This window comes from Pseudochaenichthys georgianus, chromosome 21 (assembly GCF_902827115.2).
Source record: "Pseudochaenichthys georgianus chromosome 21, fPseGeo1.2, whole genome shotgun sequence".
Taxonomy (NCBI): domain Eukaryota; kingdom Metazoa; phylum Chordata; class Actinopteri; order Perciformes; family Channichthyidae; genus Pseudochaenichthys; species Pseudochaenichthys georgianus.
Window position 1 is genome coordinate 11,850,990 of NC_047523.1, and position 22,881 is coordinate 11,873,870.

General features: G+C 40.2%; 1 protein-coding gene across 7 annotated transcripts in view; it reads left to right on the forward strand.

The window, feature by feature from the left end:
* The window catches only part of hdac4 (histone deacetylase 4), a 203,751-nt gene that overhangs the window by 69,882 nt on the left and 110,988 nt on the right, over nt 1-22,881 (forward strand). For all 7 annotated transcript variants that reach the window (XM_034109649.2, XM_034109651.2, XM_034109652.2 and 4 more), the window contains exon 3: nt 10,878-10,940. In XM_034109649.2, the coding sequence (XP_033965540.1) occupies nt 10,878-10,940 (63 nt within the window). The remainder of the gene's footprint in view (nt 1-10,877; nt 10,941-22,881) is intronic.

A 22,881-nucleotide genomic window follows, 5' to 3' on the forward strand; every position in this document is an offset into this window, starting at 1 on the left:
AGATGCGCTGAAAATAACCTTACAAACGGCATTTGAAATGAAACTTTAACTTTTTTGGAAAATTACATTTTTATTCTTATTGTGTCTTGAAAAATTCTTGTTATAATGGATGATCAGGTTCAAATGTTTATATTATATTTTCACTTATAAGTGAAATTTAAGTGAACATTTGAACTTTGTCCACTCTACAGCAGGGCACTACTACTATAACAACTTTTCCATTTGAATATGGTCATGGATTGCCCCAAATTAAAATGCAGATTGGATTATTGCACTTTCCTTATATTTTTCACTCATAACATTTGTCAAAATGACAACATTTATTTACCTTTTAGGCGTTTGTTTAAACATCTGAAACATTGGTAATGGTATTGGGAGAGAATTAAGGCCTTAAAAATGACTGATTAATTGATCACAATCTTAAGTGTTCAGTAGAAATGCTTATAATTGTCACATTTTTATATAGGCCAGTAATAAACCCAATATAGCACCCAACAGGTTGATTTCCAGCCAACTTCAACACTTCTGCTATTTATTCAGCCACTTATTGGTCACAACACACACTCCTGCCAGCAGCACCTGAGGCTGTGGGACATGGGGACACCCCCTTTGATTACTGTATTCATGACATTTCTCTCTGCCTCCATGTCGCTTTTTTCTGTGTACCTTTTTATATTTCAAACCGTTCCAATTTTTTTTATTGTTTCCTTTTTGTTTCTCTAACTCCCCTAATTTTTCTGTCAAGTTTAAGCTATGTTTGTATCACACTCAGCCATCAGTTATAGGACAAGTCTTAGCTTTTCCTCCCTGGAGAAATATTTATATATTCACAAAACTGTATTTATTGCAACAGCTATATTGCTGGGCTGCACTGTTAGATGGGTTTGTTGGTGGATTTGTTTAACTTGATCATGTTTTCTCACCTGTCTGCCTTTCTTGTGTTTGTTTTTGTGTATACGGAAGCCTGTTATTTTTAACAGGGCTGGTATGTATTTGTTTTCTATCTGCTTCCATTGGAATCTTACCATATATTGAGGAACATCCATCTTGATTAAGACTTAATTTGTTCAACTTATCTTTCTTATATCATAATCTGCATGATTAGTTCCAAGTGATGGCCCATAGCCTACCATAATGTACTAACAGTTGTGGGTCGATTTAAAAAAAAAAAAAAAAAAAAAAAAAAAAAAAAAAAAAATTGAATGAATCAAATGATCAAGCAATGTCAATTGGTTTAGTTTAGAGCATTTTTTGGGGCCAATTTATGTTTTTTTCATCATCTTCACAATATGGTTGAGTCTTAGCTGCTTTCATTAACGTCACAGAGGCATTATTTTGAACAAAAAAACCTTATGTACGATAGCGGCCATGCAACAACATTTTGCAGAACCACTGCAATTTTAAAGGAAAACAATATGTCAGGACTGTGATTCTGTTAGTGGTTATTCTGCCCCCTAGTGGCCAGAAAGTAACTGGTACAGCTTTAAATAACATGGAGAAACTAAAGCAATGCTTCTTGCGTTAAGCTCTTTAACAATGAAACAAAAAAAGTAGTTTAGCTTGTAACACTTTTAACTTTGACCCTATCTGTTTACCTTCCCTCACTCACATACACACACAAACTAATCACAGGCCTCGAACATACACGCACGCTGTGATCCTCAAAGCCAGTGGCTGCAACACACACTTATAAGGATTGAACATGACTGGACGTGCTGGGAATCACACCCATATTCCAGGCAGCAACGCACAGGGTGAACACAGCTCTTGTGAATACAGACTGTTAGACACAAAAGGTGTAATTCAATTCAATTCAATTCAAAACCTTTATTTATCCAGGTAAAATCCCATTGAGATCAATGATCTCTTTTTCAAGGGAGACCTGCAGTGGTTTTCAGCCTGCTGTTGTAACTAGCTTGTCGTGTCCAGTCTTTATTTGCCTCACTCTCTCTTAAACATACACATACATGTTTTTATCTGCAAGATAAATCTCAGTGAACGGAATAAGTTAGGCGACATTATGACTTTCTCAACTTTGTCATCAGTTCATAATCATCACATACAGTGCATATAGTGGACATATTTATGATCTATATTATGCATATCTTCTCATTTATTTTTCTTCAGGGTTTCCATTCCTTTGTATCCTTCTGTTCTCTAACTCAATCTTGAGACTTTTCTGTCGATCTTAAGTTTAATAAAGTAAAAATGGCATAAAAATGATAGTCTGTAAAACGACTTTAGTCCAAGCACAGGGTCCATACATACACAGATCTCGAAAATATTTTCTTCACAGGAGCTTAATAGAGCTGAAACTAAAATAATTTACAAACCCTTTGGAACCTCTTTCCCGAACAGAAACATGACGTTTTAATGCTCTTATAATAAATGTTTGGATTTTCACTGAGGCTGTCCTCGACTAAAATCGTTTGACCATCACTCGTACGATTTAGCATTTCCATCCTTTATTTGATTTAGCTGAGTCATCTGTAAAACTGAGGTAGAAAACCCCGTTAATCTTGTGTTTACCAGAGATGTGATAATAATATGTTTCTTGTGAACGAGTCTTTCAGCATAAAAAAACCAAAATTGAAATAATGAAATGACTAAATCTTAGATGACTTAGACAAAAACGACCAATCTATCAACCAAGAGGAGCCAGCCCTTGTTTCATGTTTGCGTGTTCATGGTGAACTTTTGTTTGTCTCTGTTGAAAGACCGCTTGTGCTTACATTCAGTGGAATAGCCATGCTGCAGGTGGACTGGACATTCAAAGTAAAATCAGAAGTATTCTTTACAGATAGTAGAGGCTGAGCCCGGAGCACACTCATAAACTCTACTCTGCATGAGTGATGTTTATACGTTGTATACCTGCATACGTATGAATTGCAATATTTGTGACCTATTGCGTGACCAGTAAGTGGAATCTACCATGTGATGTCCACATGTGTAATGCTCTTACGCACAGACAGCCCCTTCTCTCTACGCAGTGACCCCTCCACTCCTCTACAGATGTCTGTCTCTTTGAGTACATGTTCAGCCCTTTCAGCAGTGAAATGACACGCGCGCACACACACACACACACACACACACCCCCCACACACGCTACTCGTCTTCAGTATCACAGGGATCTCCTGTCTCCCTATGGGTTTACCTCGTGTTGCCTGCCTGCTGTCAGACCACATGGCCTGTCTTTCTGAACAGTTATTGTGTGTGTGGGGCTCGGTGAGAGTGATGGATGGAAGGGCTGGACCATCTGACCTAAAATCTTTACTGCGATAAATTGTCCCATTTAACTTGATAACAAGTCTAACTAAAAGGGCAGTAGTATAGCTCAGCCCTCCGCCTAGGACAGTCTCTTGCAATGTTAACGGAAAATAATTCAAATATCCACCCCGTGACTCAGATCCACTCCAAAATGTAATGGGTTCTTCTTTGGCCCAACCTTCACCCTTTTACCAATTTTCATGATAATTGGCTTTAGTTTTTTGTAATTCCGCTGACAAAAGAAAAATAACCTTCTCAGGGGAGGTAAACATTTTTCTTTCTGTGTGTATGTACATCAGTAAAAAAGTCGCTCTTTCACTTGTTGCACTTCTAATATGTTAATCTTGGAAATCACAGTAAGAACTGTGGAAAAGACTGTGATATACTCTGAGTGGATTGGTGAGATGCCATAATACAGTAGCTTGATTTATTTCATTTTCAATAGTACTCTAGTACATTTTGGTCAATACGTTAAACATGTCTGTATGTTTCTAAGACCTAATGGATTTGATGTCTACGATGGCATTGATGTGTGTATGAAAGTACTCGCTAACTATACACAAACACATGCTGTGTTTACTGCACTGTATACCACAAACACCAACATTGACTTCCTTTGTCCTCTTCATACCTACTCAGTGCATACAACAGTACACTCACAGGCAGAAGTACACCGACGGTGCACAAACCTAAAAGGTCCAGCTGTAAAAATAAAGTCAAAGGCTGTGGTTTGTCTTGTAGGTTTAAAATGCCCAGAGGAAGTGCTGAGTAGTTGGTAAACATGGCCGCAACACCAACAAGTGGTTTGTAGCGGGGCAGTGGGGAGAAGTTAAACAGGGGTATAATCCTGTACACAGACTCAGACAAATTACAATCTAAGCACCAGAACAAGTTATATCAGGTCAGCTTTTTCAAATTAAATATCACTGTTTGCATTTTTCTACATAGATATTAAATCTTGTTGAGCAAACCTAAGCTTTGTTTCCTAACATTCTGTTTTTTTAAATAATTTGTAATATACCATTATTGGAATTTTGTAAATCTGTGGTATACATACAGTACACGCAATGTAATGGTGTCACTGTTTGAAAATGACCTCAGTTTTTTTTCTTCTACGTTTACCGTAGACTGTATATATAAAGGGTTATATGCAAATATGATGGATCTCTAATTAAATAATATTGGCACTACATGTTCCAAGCCGTGAAAGTTATGTCACATAAAATCAAAAGTTATATGCGTGCAACTTAGTCTGCAACTGCACTTGTGTTTAACCATTGCTTAGGTTCTAGTGCGGACTCTTGGTGTAGCGACTAGGCCAGGTTTGTGGTTGCTATTAGCCAGGCAGCGTGAGATATTTGACAGCCTGCCACCTGCCAGTGTTGTTAAGATGTTCTAGGGCAAACAGAAGGAAGTCCTTTACTAGAATGAAGTTAGAGCGACCTGTTCTCAAGCTCGTAAGTTATTCATATTTTGAAATGGAGCTTTTAAGTGACCATCAGAATATAAACAAGTCATTTCCAAAGTTTTTGGAGATTAAACTTAATTCTCCAGTAGAAATCTGCCATGTTAGTAAAAAAAGCATCCGACAAAGTTGTATTAAGTAGTTATTTTAGCCGTCAATCACATGATGGACGTCTCATTTTGGAACGAATCTCCTCATATGTTGGCTTCGCAGCAGGTTATCTTGTGGTTTAGAGTGACGGTGACAGGTTGGCGCGGCTGGCACACTCTCCGACTGGCTCGGAGTTTGGTTCTAGCAGAAGGGCAATTCTGGTGGAGCCTCGGCAGACAGGATGGCATAGTTGGCAAATGGAGTGGAGGGTGGCAGAGCTCTGAAGCTGATATCGAGGGCTCGGAATACTCCAGACTGTAGAGCTGTACTGGACTAGACAGGTTGGCTGGGGGCTGGCACAATGCGGCGCTGATTGGAAGTCAGACGGAAGTAAAGGCCGCCAAGAACAAGGTGACTTGGCACCATTACTGTGTCCTGTATCAGAAGTGCGTTTAAATGAATCCTCATGAGTACTATCTTCTCTTGCATCACGGAGAGGTCTCCTTACCGTTGTACACCGGGTGTGCGTCCACTGAAGCAGGCACTCCCGCTTCCTGCTAGCCTCTGAGCCTACTTGTCTTCTTGCCAGTTGCGGTAACTTGGCACTCCGTCTCTTCCTTTTCCATGTGGCGATCACGTATGTCTGTCCACACGGAAGTCTGTCGGCACATCCAGGGTTTCTGGATATGATGCTTCAACTCTCTTCCTGCCTCGGCTTGGAGGCATGGATGTTCTTTTACTTGGTGTATATGTATTTTTACTGCCCATTTGCACGTGTATTCCTAGATGTCACATGGGAGACTTAGTATGCCGAACTGTTGCTGAGGGGCATGCGTATGGCCGAGGTCACATAGGTCAACTCATTAAGTTATTCATCAGTGTCCGCATGACTCAGAGAAACGCCGTCCTCCATTGTACTGCGACCACCTCCGCACAGAAATAACGCCCCGCAGGACATTGCTGACTTACATAATAACATGTTGCTACCAGCATGTTACGATGCACAGCAAACATTTGTTCTAAATAGGCAAAGACAAATGACCTTGTTAGTGCACAACAGCTCTTGTTACAGTTTGATTTCACTCTGCAAAAATAAAAGCCATTCCAAGTACTCTTCTTTCCTTTTAACCAGTTTGTAAAAGCACAAGCAGAGTGAAAGGTCAAAGCACAGACAGAGCGATAAGAGCTATTGAACCCCGGTCTCATCCCTCTTGAACTTTATCTCTTGATGCTGCTGTAAAAATAAAAGTTGTACAGAAGACAACTATTACATCTCAGTTTGATACTACAGTAATGTTGTTTGGACCGAATGGAAGTGCCTTGTTTTGACAAGAGTGCTTTAAAAATGTGTTGCCCAGTGTTTGCTTCAGAGTGGACAGAGCATTGAGACACCATTTCCTTTAAGGCCAGAATAAAAACACCCTCACTTACAAACCGCCAGATGTACTCTATTTAGTGACCAATAGAACCAACTTGTATTTGTATCCATACACGCAGCATAGCTCTGAATTGCAGTGTATAATATACATCAAGAACATCGGATTGTAAAGGTTTAGACGTGTTACTTAGACATGCAGGAGACTTATGGAGTGCTTGCTTTGGTTGAGTCCATTACCCAAAGATGGTGAATTTATAAGGATGTGTTTGGATTTATTTCAGATAAATGCCTGAAGACATTAATGGTTTATCAGAATTGGTTACAAATACAATGATAGGGTTTGAAGCTTTCCATGCTTTGGTTTGAAGAGCACTCCTCTATAAGATCAAAACAAGGCAAGGCACATTTTTTTTAATATAGTACATTTCAACGTCAAAGCATTTCAAATTGCTTTACAAAACTCATAAGTAAAAGAAACATATTATGAAATAAAATCTAAATACAATTAAAACATTTTTATTTAAAAGCTGAGATCATACAAATCAACAAAAACTCAAATAGAATAAGTCAATACAGTATATACTTATTCTATTCTGTCACTTCTAATAGTGCATATTAGGATATGAATAGTAATTTGATTTAACAAAAGATAAAGATATGGCCATACACCATTCCAATAAGCATGAATATATCAGGGTGTGAACTCTAATAATAGTAACCTCAAGTGTCGGGTTGTTATGTTGCCTTGTGCATGTATTAGGTTATCAACTACGCTCCACCAGGGAACATCGGGGGTTCAATTGCTGCCTCTTGAGCAGGAAACTGTTATGAACCACATGCACGTCGTGGCTTGTGGAGATTATTATTAAGAGATACAAACCCTTAAGATCACGTGATAGTTTTAATAATAGCAACACTACATTTAAAAGAACACTCCTCCTTTCCCGTACTCATAAGAGTCTCACTCCCTCCCCCCCTCTGCATATTTGTTTGACGTGGTTTCCATGGAGATTTTCTCTCATCATTGTGTGTTAAGGCAGAGAGCTCTTGACCTGTCTTCCTCGCGACGCATCAGAGGTCACAGTCTGCACATTCATGGGTGGACACGCCATAAACATGCCTCTTTTCCATGAGATACGACTCCTGTACACAGAGAGATAAATATACACGTCTACCGCACACACGCTTTTCTGACACTCTTTCTTTTAACTGCTCCATATTTATCATGACGCTAGTTCTCGTCAAGGGTTTAAGGAGGGCAAAAGAAAAGAAAAGAAAGATGGTGGCCATTAGGGAAGATGCAAAACACTCTCACTCACTTACACTTTCAACTCTCCCTTTGTGTGTGTGATTTCTTGGCCTGTCTCTCGCCTATAAAGCTCTGGTGTCATCTTTCTGCCATCTGCCACCGCCACCCTACTCTCTCACACACACACACACACACACACACACACACACACACACACACACACACACACACACACACACACACACACACACACACACACACACACACACACACACACACACACACACACACACACACACACACACACACACACACACCATCTCTTAGAGAAAGTCTCCATTAGGTCTCACCTCAACATCCACCTGTTTTCTGTGTTGGCAAAATAAAAAAAGCTATTCTGTTAAAGCGACAAAGGAAAGCAGGCTTTTACGAGAATATGAAATTCAAGAGTATGCATTTGGTGTGTGTTTGTGCGCGTGTTATGAATATTTAATTCTGCCCCTCCCCTCCATCATGTATTAATCATGGAGCAGTCTGCTTGGGCTTAAAAATAGCGCCTAGCAACCCAGAAAAACAAAAATGCGGCGGGTATGTCATGTGCGGCTGCTCGTTCATGCGTGACACAGCACATGGTCCCATCTCACATTTTCCTTTTCTGCCATGATAACTTTTCCCCGGCTCAGGGGTGACGGCGATGGAGACTCCTGATGTTTACATGTGGAATACTTTAATTGTAAGCGTTGCCTCTTCTGAGAAAGTTGTTTATCGGTTTTAAACTTGGGAAATATTTAGAGCCCACGTTCCTAACCGATCTCAGAAGGCAGCATGCTGTCACACCCACTGAGTTCAGGCAAAGTTTGAAATATGTGACTGTGAAAAAAAAGTCTGCTTCGTGAAAGCGTTGATAATTGCCATTTGTACCAGCTGTCAATCACGAGGATGAACCGATGTAGGCTGAAGCAGTTGGGAGCAGTTATAAGTTTGATCAACAAAAGCGCTAGAATTCAGGGGAACAGCTAGATAATAAAACCTAAGCCAAAGATCGTCTGCTGCCTGCCACTGTCACACAAGAGCCACAACTTCTACATGATGGTATCCTTGGCAACGCTCTCACATGTATGTTTGCGGGCTTCTTAGGAATCAGACTAGCAGGCTAATAATAGTCTGCTCTGTGTGTACAGTAGAGTCAGAGTATTAGTACACTGATATCTTTTTATGTTGTTGGCTGCACTCCATCACATTGGATTCAAAATAAAGACCGTGACTATGAAGGGCTGATTTTCAGCTTTACGCATGTTTAAGGGAGTTCACGCACACACACACACGCTTGTTAGTGTTGGATATCTGCACTGATTGTTGATGATTCAGTTAAAAGTAGCTAAAGACCATAAAACACAGAATTTATCCTTGAAACTTTGATTTCTTCAACATTCAACAACTAAGCCACTCTGTTGTTTCCTTGATACAAGATTGTGAAAAACGTAAAACAACAAAGCACTTAGAATAATAAGAGACCTGTATCATGCAAGCTCGTCATCATTGCCCATTAACATTTATAAAAAAGTACATTCACTCTAATTTTCACTTAAATTCTGTTTCTTAATAAACCTGAAGTGTTGGTGCCACAGCCAAACAAACTATTTTGCGCAGAACTAGAAATGGCACCAATTCAACAGCCGTTTCAGTTTTTCTAGAATTGGTATTTGACAAATGTATTAAAAAAAAACGAGTCCATAACCCGAAGACGAGTAAGCATATAGTACTTCCGGTCTCTTTTGTTTAGACAACGTTTTCCTTTATAATGACGTTATGGTGAGATTTCTGATTTAAGGTCTGGAATCAGACGCAAGTATACAAGATTTTTATCATTTTTATTTTTTTACTATTACATAAATGATATCAGTATATACCCCGCTAGTACTAATCAAACGTTTTTTCAGATTTTAAGTGGCTTACAGTACATGCCAACGTAACCCACGCCAAACACTAGTCCGCAATAAGTTGGAAGCAATGTTGGGAAAAAGACGGTGATGTTTATATATATTATATATATTTACTTACTTATTTACTTTTGACGATTTTAATTTAGGCTTTACATATTATAAAAGTTCTGTTAATATGATGAAACTATCCAATGTATGTTTGCCATAGCTCTTATTTTCTATCATTGTCCAATGGAAATATCCAATCGCTTTGAGTTAAGGGAGCTGGGGCAATGCTACAACAAAGCCTCTTTTGACTGCTAAACATACATGAGAGAAGACATGTGATGCATGTATTAACATTGTTGTTACTTGTCTTTCTACTTTCTGCACCTCAAACTTCCCGTACGATCAATCTGATGTGGATATTAGCAACCTGATATAAAAGCTGAAGGTCAGCACTGCCTTTTTTTCTTATGTCTATTCAATCCCAATGTGCAGAAGCACAAAGCCCACACACAGATAAAAACCAACTGTCCACACCAAACCAAGGTCAGATCAAGCCATGAAAGACTATATTATATCTCCTTTTTGTATAGTAGTTCAAGGTAGCACGGATATACCGCGGGTCTGTATCTTCTCTCTGAAAAGACGATTATTCAATTAGTTTGAAGGCTAGGCTTCTCAATGCGTCATACTATACTCGGTTGGTGTTTTTTTGTTAAATTAACTCGTCATTTTATGTTAAATTAAGCATGCTCTAATCTTGTTTTGAATGAGTGTTGATGTTAATGGAGCTGCTTTGATGCAAGAAGAACATCTGACTTGATATGACAGGACTGGGAATGTAAGGAGCAGATTATAGTATATTATATTAGATAAGTATGTTTCCTGGTTGGACTATCAAAGAAAAGTCCTTTTAGGAATTTAAGTTGTACATCACTGCACTTATCAACAAAAGCAACTATCTTCATTTGTAAGAAGACATGTCTGAGACAGCTGAGGAAAGAAAGCATTGTTACAACAACGAAATGTTTGTCACTCTAAAGTAGGACTGTGATTTTTCTTTTTTAGTTATACATATTTTTTTATCCGATTTGACAATTTACAGGGGTTTTGTAATACTCATTTCATAACTACCCACATGCAAATCCAAAAGATAGATGAAATAAGTCTGCATAGTCATGACATCATTATGAAATATTTCGAGATGTATTTCAGTAAGCCACTTTTCAAGGTTTAAATGATTATAAACTGAGCCACCGTGGATTGTCTGCTTGTAATTTATCTCTCTCTTTTCCTCTCCAACTTTCTTAAAAAGGCGTATTTCTGTTCACATCTGCTTTGAACTGGTCACTTTCTATTTTGTTCCCACTCACCCTCTATTAGCCTCTATATAAATCCATACCTCTCTTACCTTTGAGCAGGACACAAATGTTGATGGTTTGCATCTATTCAGCTGTACTGAGCACCATCCTTAACTCTCCTTTTCCTCCTCTCTGACAGGTGGATGGACCAGCAACGAGCAGCCTGTGGAACTTCTAAAACCAGGAGCACTCAACCATTTTGGTACTGTGTGTGTGTGTGTGTGTGTGTGTGTGTGTGTGTGTGTGTGTGTGTGTGTGTGTGTGTGTGTGTGTGTGTGTGTGTGTGTGTGTGTGTGTGTGTGTGTGTGTGTGTGTGTGTGTGTGTGTGTGTGTGTGTGTGTGTGTGTGTGTGTGTGTGTGTGTGTGTGTGTGTGTGTGTGTGTGTGTGTGTGTGTGTGTGTGTGTGTGTGTGTGTGTGTTGCTCTGGTATAAAGTGGTTCAGTGATGATGTATGTTCGTAGGCCGCCCGGAAGTTATCACCGCAAGAGCTCTCGACAAAAATCAGTGGAATTCTTCCATTTGATTTTGGAATATTCCAGAAAATAAGGTTTACGGCAAACACGTTTTTAATAGCTACATATTTTAACAACAATTTTATAATAGTTGAAGTGCTAATGCAATCACAAGAAATAAACAGCTAACATAACTTCACGTCAACATAACTAAGCTACAGCTGGCTAATGTTCAACAGGATGTAGGGTAAACTCATGTTGTCCCTTAAGACAGCGGGGTATTGACCATTTCTGTCCTAGAACACAACTTGAAGATCTTGTATGCCGTGGTTAACCACAGATCACAGTCACAAGTTGGGTATTTACTGATGTATTTTATGTTTCAGAACAAAACGTGAAAATCCTACTCAAATCATTTTAAAAGTAACATTGACCTCGAGGTGAGGGAACCCAGAAGTGCTAACATGCCAACTCATGTCTGGGGTTTGGTCCAATGACTGCGCCTCTCTCCAGTATCTTTACCAGTACTGAAGTCTGTAGCTTCCCTACTCAGCTCTGAGTGAGAGTTTTCCTGAGGACTCTGAGTGGTCGATGCAGTCATGTCTTTGGTTTACTGCTGCGTGATGCACAACGGCTAATTACAGAACATCAATGCTCAATTGGGGATTTGGTGATAGCGCGTCGCCTTAGCTGACTAATGTACGGCTCAAGAACACACCCTGTCAGTGTCTGTTTATGAGCAAACTTATTATTTACTCCCGAACATGCAATCATGTCCACCAGCTGACGTCGCACATTGTTTTTAGTACATGGCAATGTATTATTCAGTGGCCGGCTCCTTTTTAGCATTCGCACCGCACGTGCCAGCGCCCACGAAAAAGTGCACGTGCAAAGGAGACATTTTGTTGGAACTTCGCGCTCTTGTTGACAGGAACGAGGGATGATCACGCCACATCAGCATGTCATCAACCCACAAGCGGTATGTTTGTCCCATGTGGCGGGATGCAATGCTGATGCAGCACTGATGTCACTGATATGGTTGCCAAGGCCTGGAGTCTTAGCCTGCTAATAGCATGTTTCAGTGCTTCAGTGACACACTGCACAAACACACAGACCAACATTTGCACAGATAACACATTGGAACATATGCAGGACGTGTAAAGTGCTTGGAATGATTTGGGTTCTATCTGATTTATTGTCAATTAAATCTGTTCATGCTATTTTATGTTCACAAGGAGCATTTTTAGGGTTTTTACACATGAATGCATCTGGCATTTCATAAACATATTAACAAATAACATTCATATTGAGAGAAATATTGTACCGTAAGTAGGACTGGTTATTCAATAGAATGGATTTCATTAGTCTTCTCTGCTTTTGTTCAAATGTATACAGTGACTCACTCGTCAAATTGATCAAATATCCCTCTCATATATTACAATGATCAAAAACAGTATGGACAAATTGTATTAACAGTTTTTCAAGTATAATTTACACCAGTACTTACACAATATCAGATTTTCACTACATGATTGTCAAAAATCTAAATAGAAAAATTATTTCAAAATCCGTCATGTATTTTTTATTCTGTTAAATGGTTGTTTTTCAAATTTTTGGCAAATGATTTTGACTAAATATAAAAGTGTAGGTGAACAGAAATGATTTCTGAAGCGCTATACATATATCATTCACATGTCATTAATGTATTCTATTAAAAATGATTATCGTCAAAAGTTTCATGTCCCATAAAAAAGACTTTTTCCCAATGTGCAGTATAGTGAAAGCCAAGGTTGCAATTTAGTATGACTCAAGTTGAGTTCACTGAACTAGCTCGTCACTGTGTACAGTCATATCACTGGACTCATTAAATACGACTTTAATCATTGCGAGTTTGCTACAGCCCTAATAATAACAAAATGCTACAAATGCCTGCCAAAAAAAGGACAACAGCATTTTATTGGAATAAGAACAGTACAATACCCCATTAACACATTTGTGAGATGTGTTAGAATTAATTAACCGGGTGCCAAGAGCAACAACAACACTTCCTGTGAGCATGGTTCTGTTCCTCCTATATTGTGAAGTGCATTTAAACACAGAAAGTGATACAGCAACAACGGCGATAAAGGCTGGTAACCTTAAAGTGCATTTTCGTTCAAAAGTAGCGGATCAATCGGAATCAAAACTAGGAAGAGAGAATGATGATGATGGTGGTGACAGCTTTGGGAGCATATTAAGCAGGATGACAGGTTGGGCAGGAGGAGGTTCTTTAAGAGGAGCAGAAGACAGCACCTTTTAGGAGTCACCTCCACGCTTGATGTCAATGTGGGCTGGGCATCTGTTTGTATCTGTGAATGCACTCGTGACATTAGGAGAGTGGGAGTAAATGAACGACAAACACGTAATGATGCGTGTGTGTGTGTGTGTGTGTGTGTGTGTGTGTGTGTGTGTGTGTGTGTGTGTGTGTGTGTGTGTGTGTGTGTGTGTGTGTGTGTGTGTGTGTGTGTGTGTGTGTGTGTGTGTGTTGGTGTGTGTGTGTGTGTGTTGGTGTCTGCGTGTGTTTGCCACGTCTGTCCATCCATCCCAGCATTTAGCCTAAACTCAGCTCTTTTCTCCCCGAGCCAAAACAGCTTTCTCCCACTCTGCACAAATTAGCAGCAGCCCACGCTCCACTCACACATAACTGTCAGAGCACAGACACTGCAGGGAGTGAGGAGGAGGAGGGAGGGGAAGGTGAGAGAAGTGATGAGGAAGGAGGGAGACAAATTGGGAGAAGAGGATGGGAAATGAAGTGTCAGATAATGTAGACCAGAAGTGGTTTTGCTATTCTATCCATGGCTTCTTTCATCAGTGTGCGCCGTGGGCAATCGTCAAGAAACGTGACGAACGTCTTTTTTTACTTTTTTAGCCTTAATGCTTTGTGCGCACGTCCACTTTCTGTCTGCAAAGCGCTGATATTAAGGCTTTGCAGAACACGAGGCGGCAAGGGATTGGAGTGGAGAGCTGTTAACACGGGAAGTGGCAGACCTGTTGGCTGCCTTCTGTTTTCCTGACTGAACATCCTATCTTTATTTAGAGTTGTCAATTATCCATGAGCACTTAAGAACTGGGAGAGGGAGGTGTAGGAAAATAAATGCAATGAATGAATGGATGGGTGGTGGAGGGGGGAGGTGGGTGCCGTTAAAGGGATAGAGGAAGAGGAGGAGAAGAGCAATTTGAAGAGAAGAGAGCCGAGGAAAAAAGGGGAATGAGGAAAGGCACATTATGCAAATACAAGCAGAAACATTACCATTTCAAAACTCTGGAAAGGAAGTCGCTAAAAGTGGAGGGAAACGTATTTTTGGACTACGCCTAATTCACTCTCTGAATTTCTCTTTCTCTCACTCTAACACTCATCACCATCCCTCTCTCTTGCACTCAACTCCCGTCTGCTCTCTCAGTTCTCTACATGTGATTTCTATTTCTGTGCTCACTTGGCCTCTGATTTCACATGTTCAGTCTGAATCTTAAGCTAGACTGTACACTCAGTGGCCACTTTATAAGTTACACTTTTCTCATGCAGGTGAGGATTTGCAGACATCTCCATCTTGAATTTCAACTAGGGCTCTACAGAATAGTTTTATGCTTGATTCATAACGTTGAACACTCATTCTAAATCAGCATTCTACGGTGGCCGACAGGTGCAAACTTGTTAAAACGGCCCAAAACATCTCCATTATGAGACTGCACATGCAAAAAAGATGCAAAACAAGGCAAGTTTATTTTGCCTCGTTTTTTAAAGTGGAGCATGTTTCTCGCTCTGAATTGTTTGGGCCATATTAACGCTTTAGCACCTGTCTGCCACTTTAGTGTAAAGCCTGTATTTCTGCAGAGTTTCATAAATGTCAGACAGAGTAGGCTACACTAATATTAGTAGTATTACTATAATATGTGTAGGATTAGAGTTAGGTTTCAGCCTAGGATTGTTTCCGACTCTGAAGTAGTGAACCAAACTTTCCCCGTAATGTCCAAAAGTTGTTCATTTCTGATGCCATGCCCAAAAGTTGAGCATTTTTGTTGCGATCAAAACAATTGTTTGCTCCTGCTTGCCGCACAAAATAAAAGGGACTCAGTGATGATTTTATTAATTGAAGACGTTGGCTAAACGTTATCCAAAGAATGATTTAATCAAATTTAAGATTTTGTTCAAGGAGTTCTTTATTACCTTTCTAGGACAATGACATATAACATTCAAAGCTTCATTTGATAAACCTCAATAGAAGTTCAGATGTGAAAAATAATAATATTCAGCTCAGCCATTGATTAATCATGTTGCTTGAAAATGTGATTCTAGTCCACGTCCACAATAGCATCATAATTATTGAGTGCATTTAAAGATAACGGATGAAAAACATGAAGAGAAGCGAGTGGAAAAGCAGCTGAATGGGGCGAGATGTGTTCCAGAGGACAGCCGTCTGTAGGTCACCATGACGGCGCAGAGACACTTGTCTGCCGGCCAGACCCCCGCTGCCCCCCCCCCTTACAGGAACATGGGGTTTGCATGCTCATGTGTTTGTGTGCGTCTGAAAGCTTGACCTTAATCCTGACATTTTAAATATGTGTGTTTGCTCTGGTAATGTAAGGAAGCATGCTCAACACAAGGATTTTGGGAGTTTGGCAGGCACACAATTTGATACAAACCAATATTATTGTCACTGACTGTGAATTTGCCAGAATGTGGCGAAAACCAAATTGTAATTTTATTGGGGGAAATTCACCATATGCATAACATCCTTGTGAAAAAGAAATGTTTATGCAGACAATATTATCTAAATTCTTATTTGTCACAGACTCTGTAACAACCAACATCATAGTGGTACTTTGTTGTAAACGACTTACCTTACCTTTGATGGAAATGGAATCAGGTTTTGGAGAATCAAAACACTAACGGTATCGTTACTGCTAAAAATATTCTCGCTCAGAAAACGTAGTGTCCCTTGAGTCAAGTTCTTTAACTATCATATTTTGGCTTCAAATGTGTGTCAAGTTCTTATTTTTCAACATAGTTCAAATGAAGCATTAAACATGGATTATCATAACAGAATTATGGATTAGAATTTCCAAGCTGATGCGGAATTCCAAATGTTGCCGATACCAATCCCTATCAGAGTTAGGTGTAACACATTACAAAGCAATTAGTTTTTTTTTCAAAGTAACGCGTTACTGTAATAATATTACTTTTGTCAGTAACGGAGTAATGTACGCGTTACGTTACTTTTATATTTCAGTAATCACACTACAGTTATCAACATTGCCCGACACGCATTACGTTACTTTTATAAAATCAGTAATCACACTACAGTTAGCCTACTAACATACAGAATTACTAGATTCTCCCTTTGACAGACAAGAGGGATTTCCGCCGCAGGTTTATATTTAGGCCTACGTAACATTTGCCGCGACTTTGGCATCCACATGCAGTGCATAAACATGGCTGAGTCAACCAGTGATAACTTTCGAGGGGTGGAGGTATGCCAGGGTTGCCAACTCTCACGCATCTGGCGTGTGACACACGCTTTCACTCTCAACTCATGCTCTCATGCTGCCCAAACTATTCTCAACGCCAAAACAAAGAATACCGAAGACTAGAAACGGTTGTTGAAAACTTTTAGTCTTCTCAATAGAACATCTTTGATAATAGCTTCTGACCAATCATATCAAGATAACGGCGTTGTGTTGTTGTAGGAAGTCCCGACGGAGATCTTTTGATGTAGTACATCTCTATATACATCGATACACATTATGTGTTGATAGAAATCAACACGTAATGAAATAAGACCCACGGTGTGATGATTGATAGGTGTGGGGCTGTCTTTCATTTTGATACCAGAACATGGGGGCTATCCACCCTTATCCACAATGTAAAGTAATTCCACCAAAGCCTCTTCCCTCTTCTCTCTGTGAGGAGCAGCAGGTTCAGCCTTTCAGAACAAAGTAACACAACACCAAAATGGCATTCATTTTTTAAATATGTCGTGTAGTATTAGATGTATTTATTTTTCTTCTCAAGAGACGACCAGAATGTGTATTTTATGTTAGTATGTCAACAAATCTCCTGGGGGAGAATCTCCCCAGACCCCCCTGCAGGGGTTGGGTTTCAGCATGTCAACTCTTTCACTTGTGGGGAAATTGCAGGATTGGCTCCAGGTCGCCCCTTTTTTATTACTACAAGACAAATGTGGCCTTTTTATTTCATACAGTTCAATTTGGATTGAGGAAATAATCTAAACCTCACGCGTGGCGTTTCACTGTCAAGGGGAGCGTGTATGTAATTACATTGCAAATACTGACTTGAGCCCCACCACTGTATGGGTTAGCCCTACCATAGATTACCACAAATACTCCGTGGCCGCCACTGCCGACCCGTATTGCGCATGCGCAGATCTAAGATCCAGTAGAAATGATAAAAAGTAAAAGTTTGCTGCTTATTGTTCTACTAGGCCAAAATAGAGTCAAAGAGTATGAGAGTGAGAGTGTGTTAATTAATATATTTGGGCAGTTTGGAGTCTGTAAATGTGTGTGTGTGTGTGTGTGTGTTTCATGTATCTCACGATAATTAATTTTGTTGGATACATTTTCCCGGAAATTATTGCAATAAACGATAATATTGTTGGCACCGTTGTATGACCATTTTAGACCACTGACATAATGATAATATATAATAATAATTCAAGTACATCCTTTCAAACTGCTAGTAAATGGCAATTTATGGAGTTCATTTTTATTTATCGTACAATAAGTCAACTAATTGCTTATCGCGACAGGCCTATGCACACAATAAAACAGTGGAAACAAACATGTGTTTGACTTTCATTAGTGAATGAAACTGTGTGCCCTTTATAGTCTGTGTCCAATATTGTGTATTTGTATATATTGTATATATATCCTATATGCTAAGGTCCCGCTACTGACACGATAGCAGTCATTTCGTGCGCATATGTGTAATCAAACCCATGATACCAAAATCTCACTCCAGCCAGTTACCCAAAGTTGGCAACCCTGGGTATGCCCTTTATTTTGAGTTTGTCCAAAGAAAGGACAGGAATGTGACTGTGAGGTGCAAACTGTGTCCAGGCCAGAAGCTTTTATCCACTGCTGCAAACACAACTTCAAACCTCAACAAGCACCTGCAAAGACTACATGCTAACGTGAAGCTAATAGCTAAGGAGGACCTCCGAATCTAGAGTGAGGATGTCGAGTAAAGTAACGAGTAAATAGCAAACACGCAAAGTTATATGTTGAGGCCCCTCTAGTGCTAGTGGAGCCTCGCAGCGGCGAAAACTGTGATGTGAACTGAAAAGTTTTTCTGTCGCAATATCATTTTAAGGAATCGTTGAGTAAGCTAGCTAGCTAGCTAGCATACATTGTCACTATCTATCTATCTAGCTAACGTTAGCTTTAGCCTTCGTTTTCTAATAGTTTTTTTCATAGGCTATAAACAGGTGGTATAAGTATAGATATTGTACTAGAGTAAAAGTAGAATTACTCAGATCTTGTACTTGAGTAAAAGTAGAAGTACCAGAGTGTAGGAATACTCTGTTACAGTAAAAGTCCTGCATTCAAAATGTTCCTCAAGTAAAAGTAGAAAAGTATTATCATCAAAATATAGTTAAAGTAGCGACAGTAAAAGTAGTCATTGTGCAGATTGGTCCATTTCCGAATAATATATATGATATGTTTTATAATGATTGATCATGAAAGTGTTCTCAAAGCTGGTAAAGGTGCAGCTAGTTTGAATTACTTTGTATACTGCAGGGTAGCTTGTGGATTTACTCCAGGTGGAACTAAAGTCTGATTCAACACTTGATTATATTTCACATCATTCACATCTGTAAAGTAACTAAAGGTATTAAATACATGTAGTGGAGTAGAAGTACACCATTTACCTCTGAACTGAAGAGGAGTAGAGGTACACAGTAGCAAAACATTGAAATACTTAATAAAGTACAAGTATCTCAAAAGTGTACCTAAGTATAGTACTTGAGTTTATGATCTTAGTTACTTAGTTAAGCCTTGCACAGAGGCATGAAAATACATTTTCAAAATGCTCAACAGCCAAAATGATAAACTGACTGCTACAATAAATGCTTTTTTATATTTCTATTAGATGTGACTCTGGGGGTGGAAACATCATGCTTTGGGGCTATTTTTCTGCAAAGGGACCAGGACGACTGATCCGTGTAAAGTAAAGAATGAATGGGGCCATGTATCGTGAGATTTTGAGTGACAACATCCTTCCATCAGCAAGGGCATTGCAGATGAAACGTGGCTGGGTCTTTCAGCATGACAATGATCCCAAACACACCGCCTGGGCAACGAAGGAGTGGCTTCGTAAGAAGCATTTCAAGGTCCTGGAGTGGCCTAGCCAGTCTCCAGATCTCAACCCCATAGAAAATCTTTGGAGGGAGTCGAAAGTCTGTGTTGCCCAGCGACAGCCCCAAAACATCACTGCTCTAGAGGAGATCTGCATGGAGGAATGGGCCAAAATACCAGCAACAGTGTGTGAAAACCTTGTGAAGACTTACAGAAAACGATTGACCTCTGTCATTGCCAACATAGTATATAACAAAGTATTGAGATTAACTTTTGTTATTGACCAAATACTTATTTTCCACCATAATTTGCAAATACATTCTTTAAAAATCAGACAATGTGATTTTTTGGATTTTTTTTTCTCATTTTGTCTCTCATAGTTGAGGTATACCTCGGATGAAAATCACAGGCCTCATCTTTTTAAGTGGGAAAACTTGCACAATTGGTGGCTGACTAAATACTTGTTTGCCCCACTGTATGCTATATATGCTCTGAACGTTCCACTTCCTGCCTGCCCGAAATTACCTTACGGCCCCTACACACGGCGGCGTGCGTTGACTCTTCAACGCTTCTGTCCATTCACTTTGAATGGGGTGATGTCACATTTCGCCGAACTGCATTGTGGGAGCAAAGCGTAGCTTCTCTTGCGGTGCTCGCTGCACAAGTAGAGCAATGTTCTACTTTTGACGCTTCGACGGAGGCGTCAGCCAATCAAATCCCGCTTATGCAAATCTGCCAGTACAAGCACTAGCCAATCAAACCGCGTGTATGCTGGGAGAGCCAGACCGCAGTTCATTTCCTCATATGCCACAACATGGAGGAGAAAATAATCGTAGCGGTAGGGAATCACCCGGTGCTTTATGATCAGTCCCTGTTCACCTACCGGGATACAAACCGGAGGAGCCAGGCATGGAGGGAGGTGGCAGAGACCGTGGTTTTCGCCTGTTTGAGGAGTTTATATCCAGCAGTGACGTGCGGTGAGGTTCATGGCTGGTGAGGCACTGACTCTTTCAGAGTCAGATTTACAAATATTATATTTTGACCTTATTCGAAATGTTCGGTTATTTTCAAAAGCTTTTTTAGTCTGATGCTTTGATTCATTTTAAACAGACTGTTTAACAAAAGGATACCCACAATCTAAATATTGGATTGTTCTTTCTTAGTAAGATCCCATGTTCATTACAATTGTGGTCTTACCTTGACTTGAAGATGAAGTCCATGCTATCCTTCTGGACAACAATCTCCATTACATTTTTGTAAAAGTCTTCCTTATCTTCCTCTAGTTTCAAAAGTCTAGCTTGTTGTTTGCGTCTGCGTAGAATAACAGTAGCAACAAGAACCTGTGGGCTCACGTGCGCCCCCTTCAGTGCGGCAGAGGTTGTGGCTGCCTCTCCTGGTGCTTTTTTCATTGCCGTTGTATGATGAGACCAGCGGGCCTAAATATCATATATAGCCTACGTGAAATAAGTTATTTAGAGACTATGGATGGCAAGGATAAATGTAATAAAGGGATCTACAAACATTACATTGGTGATATATAGTGAGATGGTGCAGGCATGCGCTTAGGGCCCGCTTTCCAGCCAGTTTCTGTGGGGTGACGCATTCTGAGGTGAGGCAGATCTCATCTGTGCCTCACCTCACCCCACAGTAACTGGCTTGAGCGCGCTCACAAAATAAGTGCCCGCACTACATTAGTGCCCGCGCTCCAGCCAGTTACTGTGGGCTTACGTGAGGCAGAGCTCGTCCCTGCCTCACTCCTTATCGCTCCCATGTAGTTGTAGCGGAGCTCGGCCAATTTGCTGATTTTGACTATAAAAAGCGATTGGAATCATACATAAATCACACTTACAACACAGATCAGTGGAGACTAGGGGTGTAACGGTTCACAGAAGTCACGGTTCGGTTCGTACCTCGGTTTGGGGGTCACGGTTCGGTACGGGTTCGGTACAACAAGAAAAAGCAAAAAAAAGTCCCAAATGCATAATACCAGGTTTGTTGTTATTTATTTTTGAACAGTAGTGCAAGTTTCAGTTTAAAAATAAGGAACTCTAACATTTTGAATAATTAACTGTATTAATAAACAGTTAAAAACAAACCACAAACAGTAGCCTACCACACACACTCAGATGGCCATATTATCTATAATGGCTGATGTCAAACAAAAAGGTTTCATCAAGCTGTAAAACTAAAAAGAATGACTTGAAAATATTACATCATAAATAATAAGAAAGTGTTTCAAGAGCGCAAAGTCGTTGAAAAACATATGCCAAAAGCTTCCATTATTTATTTTGGTCTCACGGCTTTCATGTCTATTGGCTTCTTAAAAACAGCGGGGATCAGCTGTTGAACTGCTGCTGTCTTTCGCCAGGCTCCGGTGATTGGCAAATCTGGGTGATGCCTTCTGATACGATTTATCATGTTTGGCGTGTGTTACCATTAGCATACCGCACCGCTGTCTAACAACGCCGACACACCGTCCTCGTCCGATCCACCACTCTCACTCCATCGTTATTGTAGTCCACAGGGAACCCGAAATGTTCCCACACAGCTGATTTGAAAGAAGCAGGTGGGTTCTAGCTCCTGTGTGTTATCTGAAATCGCCATACTAACTTTTCTTCTTCTTGTATTTTGTTCGTTTTGTTGTTGTGTGTTTTCTTGTTCTTCATTTGTTGTTTAAGGGCGGCTGGTAAACAGCTTTTAGGCGCAATATCGCCCCCTGGATTATAAATAGTGAAGTGGATACTGCTTGAATGACTTTTTCCCACTCGTAAAAAAAAATAGGCGTATTCGCCGTGTGACTGCATGTGCCGAACCGTGACGTCCAAACCGTGACGTCCGAACCGTGACGGTACGGGACGAATACATATACCGTTACACCGTTAGTTTTTCTTTAGTTGTTTTTCCGTTACATTGGAGTATGATAGGTGAGGCTCTGCCTCCCCTGACTGCACGTTGCTGAATTCAGTGTACTTCGTTTGAATGGACAGCTAGCAGGCATAGACTGTATTTAGCCAGCATGGAATGTTGCGTAACATAGCACCAGAGACATTAATGTCATAAATGTTCATCATATAAAGTGTGACATGAAAAACCTTTTATGCAATTGACAGGAGAGATTCATGTGATTGCTCGCGTAAACTCCCCAAGCTCAAAACACGCCCACTGCCAAGCGGCAATGCACGCCGCCGTGTGTAGGGGCCGTTACGGCTGTGTCGCGTCGAAAAATAGACTTCAATCCTATTTCGAGCGGAGCCCAGCGGCGAGACGCATCTGGGACGCTTCTGAGCTGTAACGCAGCGCATCTGGTGGAATAGCACCCATTGACTAGAGTGGCCGCGA